The sequence below is a fragment of the Mya arenaria genome, chromosome 6, assembly GCF_026914265.1.
Source record: "Mya arenaria isolate MELC-2E11 chromosome 6, ASM2691426v1".
Lineage (NCBI taxonomy): Eukaryota > Metazoa > Mollusca > Bivalvia > Myida > Myidae > Mya > Mya arenaria.
The window spans coordinates 9,330,791-9,345,387 of NC_069127.1; the positions used below are offsets into that span (position 1 = coordinate 9,330,791).

Sequence of the window (14,597 nt, forward strand, 5' to 3'; positions counted from 1 at the left end):
GCATTGTCTAGCCATGAGTCCTGCTTATTTGTTTAAACCACTCCTTACAAAGAACTTTTATTGCATATTATAAAAAATAAGTTGTGATAAGTGCAAGTTATTTCATACCAAGGGCATTTCAATGAAGGATTGTAGTCATAACTTAGAGAATCTCAAATTTGTAGTGACTTCACAGATAGTTTTTACATGTCTATTGTGTTTTCATCCTTAATACTTGCTAAAAAAATATTCATACCATCCCCCCCCCCCCAATAAAATGACACTAAGGTTATTTCACTTTACGACAAGAGCACAGATTCCTGTAATCTGTTTCTGAATAACAAATCTAAGTTGTATAACTGAATTGTTATTATTAAAAGGTTTCAGTGATCATTTAACCCGTGCTCAATGAACCCTGTTCAAAGTGAAAGTAGACAATTGACATTATTGTTTATAAGTTGTTTATTGCTTGTAAATATACAACTCTTAACAACATATGGTTTGAAATCAGCAAACACAAACAACATACTGTTAAGAGATGTATATTTACAAGCACTAGGTGATGGTACTTGGGGATATTCTAACTGGGTGACTAATGTTAGAAAACTTCTAAATGATTATGGTTTTGCATATGTATTTGATAATGTACAAATATAAATGTGAATGCATTAGCTTAAGAATTCAAATGTAGAGTTATAGATACATTCAAACAGGAAAGGCATGGATCATTAAATTATAGTTCTGTTCTTGATATGTATACAAATTATAAAAATTGCATTCTTGTATTAACACTTTTTGAATATGTTACCAAGGAAATATTGTTCTTATCTTAGAAGATTGTGCATGTCTGTAAATCCCTTAAGAATTCCAAGTCCTAGAAATAATACTGCATGTAATGAAAGTGATTGTATTTGTTGTGACCACAAACATACTTTTTGCAAAAACTTCCATTTTTTTTCAAATTTCAATTGCCAACAAAATGTGCCGACCATATGGAAAGTTAAGGTGTAATTTTGTAAGATAAGACCCAGTAGTTGTGTAAAAAACATGAGGCCCACCAAGGCCTATGCTCATCTGGCATGGCATTTTTGGTCATTTTCTATCCAGAGCATGGACTTATGAGTAATAGGCAACATACTGATAGTTCACTTGGTTCACTTTGTATAAGCTGTGGGCACTGCCATAACAGTCTTGTAACAAACAACATGCAATATGACTATCATATGGAGGTTCTATGTTGCCAATATCAAGGGCTATAATCCAGTCATGCATGGGCTGATCTGGCTGGTTTCATAAGGAACCAATGTCTCAATAATATTTAACTTCTGTCCTAGATAGTTTGCCAAAGATTGAAAAAATATTTAACTTCTGTCCTAGATAGTTTGCCAAAGATTGAAAAAATGAATGCTATTGAGTTCACAAGCTGTATTATAGCAATTTTGACAATTTCAAGGCCCATTATCCAGATATGCATGGGCTGATCTGGCTGGTTTTGAAATGAAACATGACTTAGTCAATTTCTAACAACTTTATAAGTTTTGTAAACATTGGGTAATAAGGTGTACAAAAATAATATGTTTGTTTCAGATTCGGATTTGTATTTTTTATTTTTAGTTAAATTGTTTTTTAGATGTTTTTGTTACCAAAAACTACCAATTATATGCTTAAAACGTCTATACAATCAGTATTAGCAACACTAGTAATGTTTAGAGCCAAAAACACTTTGAAAGGAAAAAAATCGAATAAATGATACCAATTATTTTTCAAGGCAATGAAAAGGTTTATGGGTGGGCCAAAACATGGGGTAGGGCAGGAATCCGGAAACAAACATATTTTTACACCTGAATGAAGAAAATCAAAAATCAGACACATCAAAAATCAATTAATTCTTTTTCACAAAGGCAAGGGAGAAAAACAACTGCACTCTATAAGTACTGGTTGTCTCCCTTAGAATAGTCTCTTCTTTAACGATTGCAAGGGAGTGTACAACACTTAATTTAATGCTATCTCGGAGTCAGGTTGTCTCTCTTAGACTTTAATTTTTAACTTGACTTCAAAAACAATTTTGATAATTTGAAATAGATGGATCTGGCTGGTTTAAGATAGAAACCGAGTTCTCATAGATATCTGACTAATGTATGAGTTTGATCAAGATAAATCAAAACTGAAGACTTAATTGCGTTCACAAGCAATTGTTTACAGACGTACGGACACCGCGCCATCCCATAAGCCTTAAGTCAGTAGAGCTAAAAATAAGTTTGTTTTTCACATCTTTTCAATGTCACATGAGCAAAGCATTAAAGGGACTGTACTCCGTATGATTAAATAGCGAAAAAAAGAGAAAATTGTCGAAAAATGACATAATCTTGGTTCGATGTGTGCAATGCATTGGAACTTACTAACTGAAGTACCACATAGTTTATAATCAATTTATTTTTCGCAGTGTTTTTGTTATTTTTCCATTAAAAAAAGATTACTGGGTATGTCTACCTAGTGGAATTCATTCCTTATGCGTGATTGGCTAGTCGTTGTTATCACGTGATATTACCGAGTTAGGGGTATAGCTTAATTATATCACCCATTAAAGTAAGCCTTCGTAGCTCTGTGGATACAACCCTGGACTTCAATTTTGGCGACACCGGTTCGAAGCCGGTCTTCGACACAATTTTTTTTAAATTTTGGTATTCTTTTTTACAATTATGATATCAACAAGTAAAACATTTTATAATTAAAAAATATAATATAAAATAATTGTCCTTTGATTTGTTAGAGAAAAAAACTTTTTTTGGTGCCAATCTGGTGTACAGTCCCTTTAAGTTTCATACACCGAAATTTCTTCTTAGAAAGTTCTGTAAAGGAAATTGATTTGCAGTTACTAAGGGCCATAAATCTGAACATAATTTATGTTTGATTTACATAACTAGGTATTTAAGAGCTTATGGACAGCCCTGTTTAAGGGACCATAATTAGTGAAAACTATAAGAGTCACAATCAAACTGTGGCAGTAGATAAACAATGCATAAAATATAAGTAGTGTCACCTAAACAAGGGTTTTTAAAACAATAACAACACTTTATATATGACTTTGTTTTTAATTTACTTGTAATAGATCAAAATTGTATTCCAATATCTGTTACAGTGGAATATCCAAAATTACGGGATGTACTAGAAAACCTTTAACCAGCTTAGTGGTCAAAATTGTATTTTGTCAAACAGCATAATCTTACACTTGTCTTAGATCTTATCTTCAAATATAGTTCAACAAAACTCAGAATAAAGAGCTTATGTTTTGAAAATAAAAATAACAAAATAAAGCAACAACTATAAATATAATGCATCGTTTCACACAAAAAAGTGAGACCATACAAAAAAATAACAATGTGATCGAATGATCTAAATAATAACAATAATAAGGACGAAAACATTTCTGCAACAATGCTATTAACAGTTCCAGCCTGCTGCTGCCGCAGCTTAGCAAGATAAAATTTGGAGGGGAAGTCAACGGCCTCATGGTTTGACCATCAGAGTTGCATAGATAGCACTAGCATTGTGCTACAATTAGGGAGGCAGGGACACCACTTACATTGTATTACGTTCAGAGAGGCAGGGACACCACTAGCATTGTGCTATGTGCCACGAGGGAGAGATACCACTAACACTGTGATAATGATGCAGAGATACCACTAACATTTTGATAATGAGGCAGAGATACCACTAACATTGTGATAATGAGGCAGAGATACCACTAACATTGTGATAATGAGGCAGAGATACCACTCACATTGTGATAATGACACAGGGACACCACTCACATTGTGATAATGAGGCAGAGATACCACTAACATTGTGATAATGAGGCAGAGATACCACTCACATTGTGATAATGAGGCAGAGATATCACTAACATTGTGATAATGAGGCAGAGATATCACTCACATTGTGATAATGACACAGGGACACCACTCACATTGTGATAATGAGGCAGAGATACCACTAACATTGTGATAATGAGGCAGAGATACCACTCACATTGTGATAATGAGGCAGAGATACCACTCACATTGTGATAATGAGGCAGAGATACCACTCACATTGTGATAATGAGGCAGAGATACCACTCACATTGTGATAATGAGGCAGAGATACCACTCACATTGTGATAATGAGGCAGAGATACCACTCACATTGTGATAATGAGGCAGAGATACCACTCACATTGTGATAATGAGGCAGAGATACCACTAACATTGTGATAATGAGGCAGAGATACCACTAACATTGTGATAATGAGGCAGAGATACCACTAACATTGTGATAATGAGGCAGATATACCACTCACATTGTGGTAGGCTCCATCAGGCAGGGACACCATTAACATTGTGCTATGTTCTGCGAGGCAGAGATACCACTTACATTGTGGTATGTTCAATGAGGCAGAGATACCACTGTCATTGTGGTACATTCTGCAAGCCAGACACAACTTACATTGTGCTACATTCTGCTAGACAGAGACACTACTAACATTGTGCTACAATCAGCATTGCAGAGTTGCTACTAATGTTACCATCCCGCCATTCTGCAGTTGAGCAACCAATGATGATGGAGGTCAGGAGGGGTCAGTCAAAGAAGTCATCTATGTCTATGTCTGGGTCTAGCAGATGGTCCTTGAAGGGTGAAAGGTCAGTCTGGTTGAGAATGAGGTTCTCAAATGTCTCCTCTAAGTCTGTATCGCCCACGAGCAGCGCCCCAGCCATTCGGTTGTCATGCAACACCACCTTTACATATTCTACACCTGAATGGGAAATACAGGCTTGTTGAAAAAGAACAGAAATGTTGAGCATTCAGCTTGAGAATGTCAAGCATACAGGTTTTAATTTGATCTCTGGAATAATCCTTAAACATGTCTACATTATTTTATGTATATTCATCTCTTATCTTTACCATTTAAAAGCATGCTGGGCATGTAAAATTTTTCAAAACATGACTACAGAGAATGCTTAAGGTACTCACAAAAACCATGTGAATTAAAAAGTTTTGAGATGAAATATTTATTACTACTAGCAAACCATGTGATGAAATATTTTTCATCAGATTATTTCAAAGCCAAGTAGTGTATATCTTACCCTTGGTGACCCTGAGCAGTATTTCGTAGTCATTCCCGAGCCCCTGCCCATTGAACTTTCCCAGCAGTATCACCTGTCAAGGGAAATTACATCTGGAGCCTTTTCACTTTCAAACTTGCCATCGTACAATACTTTCTACCAAAATCTTATAATTTTATATAAAACAAAACTACTATTCATTTAATATCTTTAAATTGTTGCATTGTATTTCTTTCGTAAATATTTAAAAATATATAAACTTCTTCCTTCATTAAAGAAGACTTGCATATCTGGCATCCTTGACAATGCTGTGGTCATAATTAGAACAAGCTTCAAAGCCCTGCACTGGTAAAATACTGGTAAAACACTGGTAAAATACTGGTAAAACACTGGTAAAATACTGGTAAAATACTGGTAAAACACTGGTAAAATACTGGTAAAACACTGGTAAAATACTGGTAAAATACTACCCTGACTTGCTCAAATTCTAAATTTAATGAGGCTGTATAAAAATTGAACTTTGATGCCATGCACTAGTGCAATGATAATGACTTTTTCATTTAAAAGTCTTTTTTGGATGACTGACATTGACTTTAATTCATCCGCAAAATCTAACAAGATAGGGTTTTTAGAACTGCGTTTTGATCTGCGCGGTTGTATTCCATTCAAGTATGACCTTCTAGATCAAAATGCTACATTTTAATGATGCAATTTTTGGTTTTATAATGTCATTTTAACATCAAAGGATGATATTTGATATGACATGACCTCAGCAGTGTTGCATACTACAGTGGAATGTATTGTATCTATTGCTTGCAGATTTATGATGCGTATATATTAAAACAAATCATTTGTGAAACACTTCGGACAATTCTACAATATAGGGCAGTATTACCTTGTAGTTGAAAAAGTTGGTTACGTGAGCAAACATCTCGAAGCAGAAGTCCAAGTGTACTTGATCGCCTTGGTCCCTTGCCGCCATACAGCGGGCTGCGTATGCCCCCATCTGCCGCGCCTGACTCCATAAACGCATCTAAAATACATTAAGAAATAATGTACTGCCACAGTTTGAGCTAGACACTTTAAATCATTGAATCAAGTTATAAGAAAACTGCAATTAGAAACTTATTATCTTACTAACTTTGTGCACGCTTCCATCGTGAGCTTGACTATTCAGTCAATGGCCTGGGTCTTTAATGAATTGTCGTCTCAATGCAATAAATAACCATTTCAAAAAACCGAAACGTCTAACAATATTTCAGCCCTTGCAGTCCATGACAATGTAATTCCAATGCTGGACAAAATGTTGCCTTCATGTTGGCAAACTACCATCGCAATTTAACAAGAGTGCCACTGAGTGAATGTCACTGATCATTTATGGGGGGTTTCAGTCGGAAAGGGACATAACTCAACAATTATTAAAGATAGAGTTATAGGCCTTGTTAAACATGCGCTTATATGCAATATATAGTGCCAAAGTGGGGTCCCCAGCACAATCATCTCCATGTTATTATTTACTGTGATACCACCCTGATCACTTAGGGTTATAATACACGGTATATAAAATCATTACCTGGTGCCAGTGAGGTGCCCAGTCCCAACTGGCTGTGCACACATCCCCAGCAGCGAACACCCCGGGCACATTCGTTTCCATCTGGTCATTCACCTGGATACCACCTTCATTGCTCATGGTAAACTAAAACAATCATGGTTTATGGAATTAGGTTCAAGGTCTACTAATCCTCACACCTGAATGTTAAGGAACACTTTGAAAAGAAACATTAAACAAGAGCACAAGGACTTGGTCAATCTTCATAACATTATAGGCTTTTTTTACACAGTATGCCTATTGTCTAAAGAAATGTGTAATTAAGCAACAAAGACAAAAAGGCTTTGAAAATACAGAGACAATTCTTTCTTCAATGTGTTTATTTCTAATACCCGTACTACTCTTACAGTAAACACTATACTGAAATGCCATAAAGGTTTATTTAGTCACTAACATTATTTTGGAGGAAAAGCTGCACATTTGGTACCACTCCTGTAGCACTGACAACAAAATCACAGCCATAAACACTTCCACTTGTCAGTTCCACATACACTGGCCACACATCTGTAGAAACAAACACAAAGCTATGTCATAGAGGATTAAACGCTAAATTCCTGAACTGTTGCCAGGCTTCAGAAATCTCAACAGTCCAGCCCCATTATGTACAATTCAGATTTGAGCAAGCATATGGCAAACATTTACCAGAGCAAGGCTTGTGGGCAATTCTCAAAGCAGAAACTGGTCAGTCTGCAGTAAAAATTGTGACACATATCCAAACAATTTTGACTTAAGTGGAAGTTTGAATGAATATTAACTTGGTAAATTAAGGCACAGCAAGTGCCTGATGTGTGGCTATAAATACACTGACCCTGCTCAGTGGAGAAGCCAGGTGGCTGGGTGGTTGGTTTCCCCGATATCCGAAACTCCTCCGGAGACATCACAGATCTGACTTCTACCTCGTAGTCAACATGGACTGCATGTCCGGTCTAGGAATATGGAAAAATACAAGTCACTGGAGAGAGATATGGTAAGAAGCCTCTGTAAAAAAATCATAATTTATTTGTTTCACAATGATCATATACTTTAAATTTTAATGATTCTATGATCAATGTAATATGCAAGTAGGTCCACCAAGGCTTAAATACAACAAGAACACAAGCCCAAACCTTTCCCAATCCCTAGGGAGATTTCATACGTCCCTACATTTTTGATCCCACGTATCTTAAGGTCAGCTGTCAAGTCCGGCCCCAAGGCACTGCCCTGTGACCCCCAAAACCACTAAGAGCTTACGTGTATACCTTTGTGATGCCTCTCATCTGAAGGTCAGCTGTCCAGTCGGGCCCCAGGGCTGCTCCCCCATCTGCTGACACAGGATCACCCTCACCTGCTAATATTCAAGAACCTCAAGGTGTAAATTAAGTGTAACTTGATTTAACATTTCAGTTAATTTTCAATTTAAGGAATCTCCAATAGCAATTCATAAATCTTACCCTAAAAGGTCTTAGGTAAGTCAGATTAAAGACAAAAGAATAGTTACAATACTTAAAATGATTGATTTTGTTTAGCACTTGAATCCAATATATTTTAGCATGGCATCAACGATATCATATGCTCTAAGTCTGGGTTTTTTTATGAACTTCTATCAAACCTTGTTCAGCGTACTTGTGCCTCTTGATTGGCTCGTGCGAGGTGTCTGGTTTCTCTTTGTTAAGGTGTGGTAGAAAGAACTGAGCAGCCCCAGGGTCGACAAACGTGGTGGAGATGTGACGATCCTTCACCGCCCACAACACCTCACAGCCCTGTACCTCCCACACTAACTCTGTCGCAATACCCCCATTACCAATCACCACGATACGCCGAGCGTTATGTAGACGCTTCTGGAATGTCTGAAGTAAACCACAAAACCGGTGTTTCTTCAACTTTTTATTCATTAAAGAAAACTATCCAGGGCTTCCTTATTTTGTTTTGAAAGAAGCAAACACTTGGAGACTAGTTTTCTTACATTGTTCTGTGGTACTTTTTCCCCTATCAAAATAATGCTTCAATTAATTTCTAAACCAATCTATTTTACAACAATTGTTAAAATTGTTAAATAAGTTAATACAACTTGACATCAATCTCTTTCGTTGGCACAATGTTACAAGTGTGGTCTTATGCTTTGGGGAATACAGAGTACAAGGATCAAACACATTTGTCTGCCTTGGTGACCAACAACCAAACTAGTATGCATTCAGAATAAAAAAGATAGACCGGGATGCATTGTTTCAAAATGGGTTCCCAAATGTTCAATTAATGCAGGCAATTAAAAAGCCAACTTAGATTTATCCATAGCACTATATAACTTGTACCTGAACACTCTCTGTGTCACGGATGCCCAGGACAAACGGGTTATTGGCAGCAATCATCTGAAACAGAACATAATTGCATTCATAAGTTCTCATGTACTTGGTCTTTTATTCTAAAGGAAAGGTGAGATAATTAAAAAAATGAAAAGTCCATTCATTACATTATTATTACAAGTTCATTACAAAATGCATATTCAGAAATGTTGATATAACCAGGGTTTATTTAACAATTGTTTTTATTTCATTTATTAAAGATAAATTTTTAACTAGATTAATGATATCTACCGTATCTTGCATTTCTGGTCCAGATAGAAAAAAGGACCTGTGGGCACGTACACAGAAAGACAGGATCAATTTTTTCTTGCATATCAGTGTTCTTTTTCTGAACTATTTGGCTAAAAATTTGTATTTTTCTATCCAGATCCAATTCAAAAAGGTACAGTTTTTCCCCAATTCCCAATGTTCTGTTTTGAAGGAAGAAAAGAAGAAGATCGGATCCAAACCTTCCTCCCAACCCCAAACAAAGGAAAAATTGGTGTATTCTTAAAGAAACAAACTTTATCTGTCTATTACAAACAGTTCCCATCAAATCATTTTTTTTCTGTAGAAAAACAGATATTATATAAATATTGACCAATTGAGGGTGATGGTGCATATTGTCAACCTGAGGTAAATACTGTTGACTGAGGCAATATGCATGGTCACCCTCAGGGCAGTCAATATCTATATTATTTTACCAAACAAACATTCATATGATGTCTGAGAGTAACAGTGCGGTAGAGGGTGATAAAGCATCAAAATTATTGCCCAGCGGCGTTTTTACTATATGTTCTATAGAAGTGAGGAATAATAAATTCAAATAACTTCACTATAAGTAAAATAAATCATAAATGGCTGTTGTTGGGCATGATTCATCTGACAGGAGGATCCAGGTGGAATTTTCCAGCACCCCATATTTTACTGGAAATGTCTATTAGGAACATGTAGGCACGAACACCCATGAACAGGACAGGAGAGAAAAGAAGAAAATTACTATTAAGTTTTTCGCTTATTAATAAGGTTGAAAATAAGAAGCCTATATCTTATCTTAGAAAGATATTGGAAAGATGCCAAATATGTAGAAAGTGTGTGTTACCCTAGGTCTTGCTCCTGTGCATATACACACCATTTCATACTGAATTTCACCCCCATCGGCCAACATGGCCACCTGCAAATGTAACAGTCATAATGATGTAATGTTTTAATACTTTCGGGATATTTTACATAATTTTAATAAAAGTATAATCCTAAGTAAATATTGAGGACTGATCAGCAAGGTCAGTAATTGTGCATTAAAGCTGCACTCTCACAGATTGAACATTCTGACAACATTTTTTGACATGGAACGAGCCAATTTATGCGAAAATTCATATAAAACAGTCTTATAAGACTGCTGACAAAACATTAGATTGCAGGTTTTTATATTTTAAGTTCAAAAATTGATGTTTCATACATTTTTCTTAAACCGTTGGTCACAGTTTAGCCATGAAACATTAATTTAAGAACGAAAATATGAAAATCTGCGATCCGATCTTTTGTCAGGGATCTTTTATTACTGGTTACAGATAATTACGCAAAAATTTGTTCATTCCAAGACAAACTAGAGCTATCACTGAAAGTGATTAATACCCCCGAACGCCGCCTCTCATTATGTTTATGCTATTCCATCTAGTAGTTTTCAAGTTACTGTCCGGACAAAAGTTTGACAAAAAAAAAAACCACAGAAAAAGGCAATAACTCTGTAATTTGCTAAAACAGTGTAGTGAGTCATGTACAGTGAACTCCTTGTGCTGTACCATTGTATAAAGTTTTATTACATTCCATCCGGAAGTTTTTAAGTTATGCTCCGGACAAGAAAAAAGTAACAAAGGGCAGTAACTCTGTAATTGGCTGAAATAGAATTGCGGTTCCTGTACACTGCACTCCCTCTCATTATGATCTATCACTGTATGAAATTTTATTAAATTCCATCCAATAGTTTTCAAGTTATGCTCCGGACAAGAAAAAAGTAACAAAGGGCAATAACTCTGTAATTGGCTGAAAAAGAATTGCGGTTCCTGTACATTAAACTTCCTCTCATTATGATCTATCACTGTATGAAGTTTTATTAAATTCCATCCAATAGTTTTCAAGTTATGCTCCAGACAAGAAAAAAGTAACAAAGGGCAGTAACTCTGTAATAAGCTGAAATAGAATTGCGGTTCCTGTGCACTGCACTCCCTCTCATTATGATCTATCACTGTATGAAGTTTTATTAAATTCCATCTTATAGTTTTCAAGTTATGCTCCGGACAAGAAAAAGTAACAAAGGGCAGTAACTCTGTAATTAGCTGAAAAATAGAATTGTGGTTCCTGTACACTGCACTTCCTCTCATTATGATCTATCACTGTATGAAGTTTTATTAAATTCCATCCAATAGTTTTCAAGTTATGCTCCGGACAAGAAAAAGTTACAAAGGGCAGTAACTCTGTAATTAGCTGAAATAGAATTGCGGTTCCTGTACACTGCGTTCCCTCTAATTATGATCTATCACTGTATGAAGTTTTATTAAATTCCATCCAATAGTTTTCAAGTGATGCTCCCGACAAGAAAAAAGTAACAAAGGGCAGTAACTCTGTAATTAGCTGAAATAGAATTGCGGTTCCTGTACACTGCACTCCCTCTCATTATGATCTATCACTGTATGAAGTTTTATTTAATTCCATCCAATAGTTTTTAAGTTATGATCTGGACAAGAAAAAGTAACAAAGGGCAGTAACTCTGTAATAAGCTGAAATAGAATTGCGGTTTCTGTACACTGCACTCCCTCTTATTATGATCTATCACTGTATGAAGTTTTATTAAATTCCATCCAATAGTTTTCAAGTTATGCTCCGGACAAGAAAAAAGTAACAAAGGGCAGTAACTCTGTAATTAGCTGAAATAGGATTGCGGTTTCTGTACACTGCACTCCCTCTCATTATGATCTATCACTGTATGAAGTTTTAATAAATTCCATCCAGTAGTTTGCAAGTTAATGTCTGGAAAAAATAGACAGCAAAAAAAACAAATAAAGGGCAATAACTCAGTAATTAGTTTAGGTAGAGTTATGGTTCTTGAACACTGCACTTCCTCTCATTGTGCTTTACCATTGTATGAAGTTCCAATGAATTCCATCCAGTACTTTTCAAGTTATACTCTGGACAAAGAAAGTAACAAAGGGCAATAACTCAGTAATAGGCCAGAATAGAGTTATGGTTATTGTACATTGCACTTCCTCTCATTATGCTCTACCATTGTATGAAGTTTAATCCAATTCCATCCAGTAGTTTTTAATTATGCTCCGGACAAGGTAAATTGCAACGGACCGACCGACCGACGACAGAGTGACTCCAATATACCCCCTTCAAACTTTGTTTGTCGGGGGTATAAAAATAAAAAAAATTGGAAAAACGGTAAATCTGTGAGAGTGCAGCCTTAAACACACATAAATGTGACATATATGTCACATGAAATAAGTCACAATTTTAAATCCAACATTGGTAATATATTAAACCAATGAACCATCAACTGATATTTTAAATCACAACAACTAAGAACTCACATCAGCAGTCCTGTACCTGTTTGTCTGTGTCAAGGTTCGTCAGCTTGTTATGGATCACCTGGACATTGGGAAAGTCAGTCTCCATGGCAATCATGGGACGCTCCTCGACATCAAACTGTTCCAGTGTGCGGGAGACCTGAATCCCACACAATTGAATAAATGATTAATATACATATAAATCAAATAATTATATACCCTTAACTATAGTATCTATACATATGGACGAACACTTGTGAACAGATCTAGTGTATATGTACCTATTTACTGATATTAAGTTTACCTCATGTTTCATGCAATGTATAAAATAAAATTATTCATATTCAAAGCTACAAAACTGCCAGCTCCCAACCTAGGGCAAGTGGTGTTTGTGTCAAGATTATATTGTTTCATGCAAACAGGACCACAATACATACCTTTTGGTAGTTTTTAACTGCTTTAATGAGCTTTGAGGCTGTGATCAGGGCGACTTCTTCAGTAGGGCACAATGAAGATAACTGCAAATAACCAAAATATTTGTGCATAAATCAGTACTCATAAACAAGTTTTTAAATACACATGTGCAGAGCATTTAAGATTGCTCTTCTTGAAAAGATTTTACAGTCTTTCAACATTGAATGCAAATAAAATGATATTTAGTTATCCACACACAAGCATGCACTGTGCAGAACAGTCACATGACTCATCTCAGGCCTTCTGTTACTTGCCAAGAAAAGCTTACCAGACTGAATACAAACAAGTCACATATCAAATCCTGTTTGCATTCAAACTAGGAAAAAAGTGATCCTCAATCAGTTATTAACAAAGCGCAATCAGAACATATTTTTGCACCAAGGGGATGGTCAATTTGTATTGCCACATTTGGCACCGCAAGCATAATTTAAAGCTACTATAAAACTGGTTATTTGTAGTGAAACAAATACAAATTGTTCAAGTATAGATGCTTTGTGGGGTAAAGAGCCCTCCTCTTAGGTAGCAAGTACAATGTGATATGTAAAAGAAATTCACCTGGTGGTTTTGTGCAGAGAAAAAGCCACTATCATTTTATGCTTTAAAACATCCTTGAAATGTAGTTGCTGCAAATCTGGTTGCCGCTTGCTAGTTAACCGTGACTAGACAATTAAAGTACACAGACTTATTCCATTTGACACAAAAATGGCACTAATCAAGATTTAGTGGTGTGCTAGTATTTCCATTGTTATACAGCATTTGCCAGAAAATTCTCCTATAGCAAAGCAAGTCCAACCAGAGTGGCATTCTTTAAATGATGTGCATGAATACAATCCAGAATGGTTAGTTTTCTTACTGTTTTTGATTGATCAATTTTTAAATACAGTACAGGTAAATCCACTGGGTTTGTATGTCCAAAATAAATGTTTTTAACAAAGATTATAGAATAATAGTATGAGAACATATATTTCTTGTTAACCATTACTAGTTACAGTTTCCCCATCATTATAAATAAGCTTGGGAATATTTTAATAAAAAAAACTTTGGGGGAGGGGAGGCGGTGTCATAACAACGCACCATGCCCTATAGTCCAGGCTAATGTAATGTCTATGTCTTTTTGAAGTAAAATTCAAATTTAGTTTAGATTAAGAATCCCCCCCCCCCCTCCCCCCTCCGAACAACAGACAGGGTGCATTTTTCTATGTATAGTGGAATGTAGCCTTTACACGCGTAGTATAGTGTAACCTGCAACAAACCAACTCATTTATAACAGCTAAAATGACGCGTATAGCTTGCTTACGCTACAGAAATATTCGAAGTTTGAAGAAAAACGATTATGTATCGTTACAAAATTCACCTGTTCAGCACATGTCACTCCGGCAATGCCGCCTCCAATGACGAGAAACTTATTTTTCTTCATGTTGCGTCTAAGTCAGTGAACGCTTGGAAAAGGCAAGCGCCCCATGTTGCTACTATGTTGTAATATCTACGCTAAAATTGGAATGGATATATGTTAAGGAAAAAACGCACCTTGTTATGATATGTATTATAT

At 35.9% G+C, this 14,597-nt stretch overlaps 1 protein-coding gene across 2 annotated transcripts; it reads right to left on the reverse strand.

Moving 5' to 3' along the window:
• Positions 1 to 3,057: 3,057 nt before the first annotated feature.
• On the reverse strand, positions 3,058 to 14,506 carry LOC128238543 (pyridine nucleotide-disulfide oxidoreductase domain-containing protein 1-like). Of its 2 annotated transcripts, XM_052954576.1 has the most exons (13): positions 14,403 to 14,506; positions 13,012 to 13,092; positions 12,615 to 12,734; positions 10,111 to 10,182; positions 8,979 to 9,035; positions 8,279 to 8,516; positions 7,929 to 8,017; positions 7,499 to 7,616; positions 7,085 to 7,194; positions 6,655 to 6,777; positions 5,977 to 6,114; positions 5,103 to 5,175; positions 3,058 to 4,771 (listed from the first exon to the last, which is right to left on the reverse strand). In XM_052954576.1, the coding sequence occupies exons 1-13, from the start codon at positions 14,463 to 14,465 to the stop codon at positions 4,596 to 4,598; spliced, it is 1,458 nt and encodes a 485-aa protein (XP_052810536.1). In that variant the 5' UTR covers positions 14,466 to 14,506; the 3' UTR covers positions 3,058 to 4,595. The 2 variants fall into 2 exon arrangements, with proteins under 2 accessions (XP_052810536.1, XP_052810537.1); XM_052954577.1 differs by lacking the exons at positions 13,012 to 13,092; positions 14,403 to 14,506 and having other exon boundaries at positions 12,599 to 12,718.
• Positions 14,507 to 14,597: the final 91 nt, after the last annotated feature.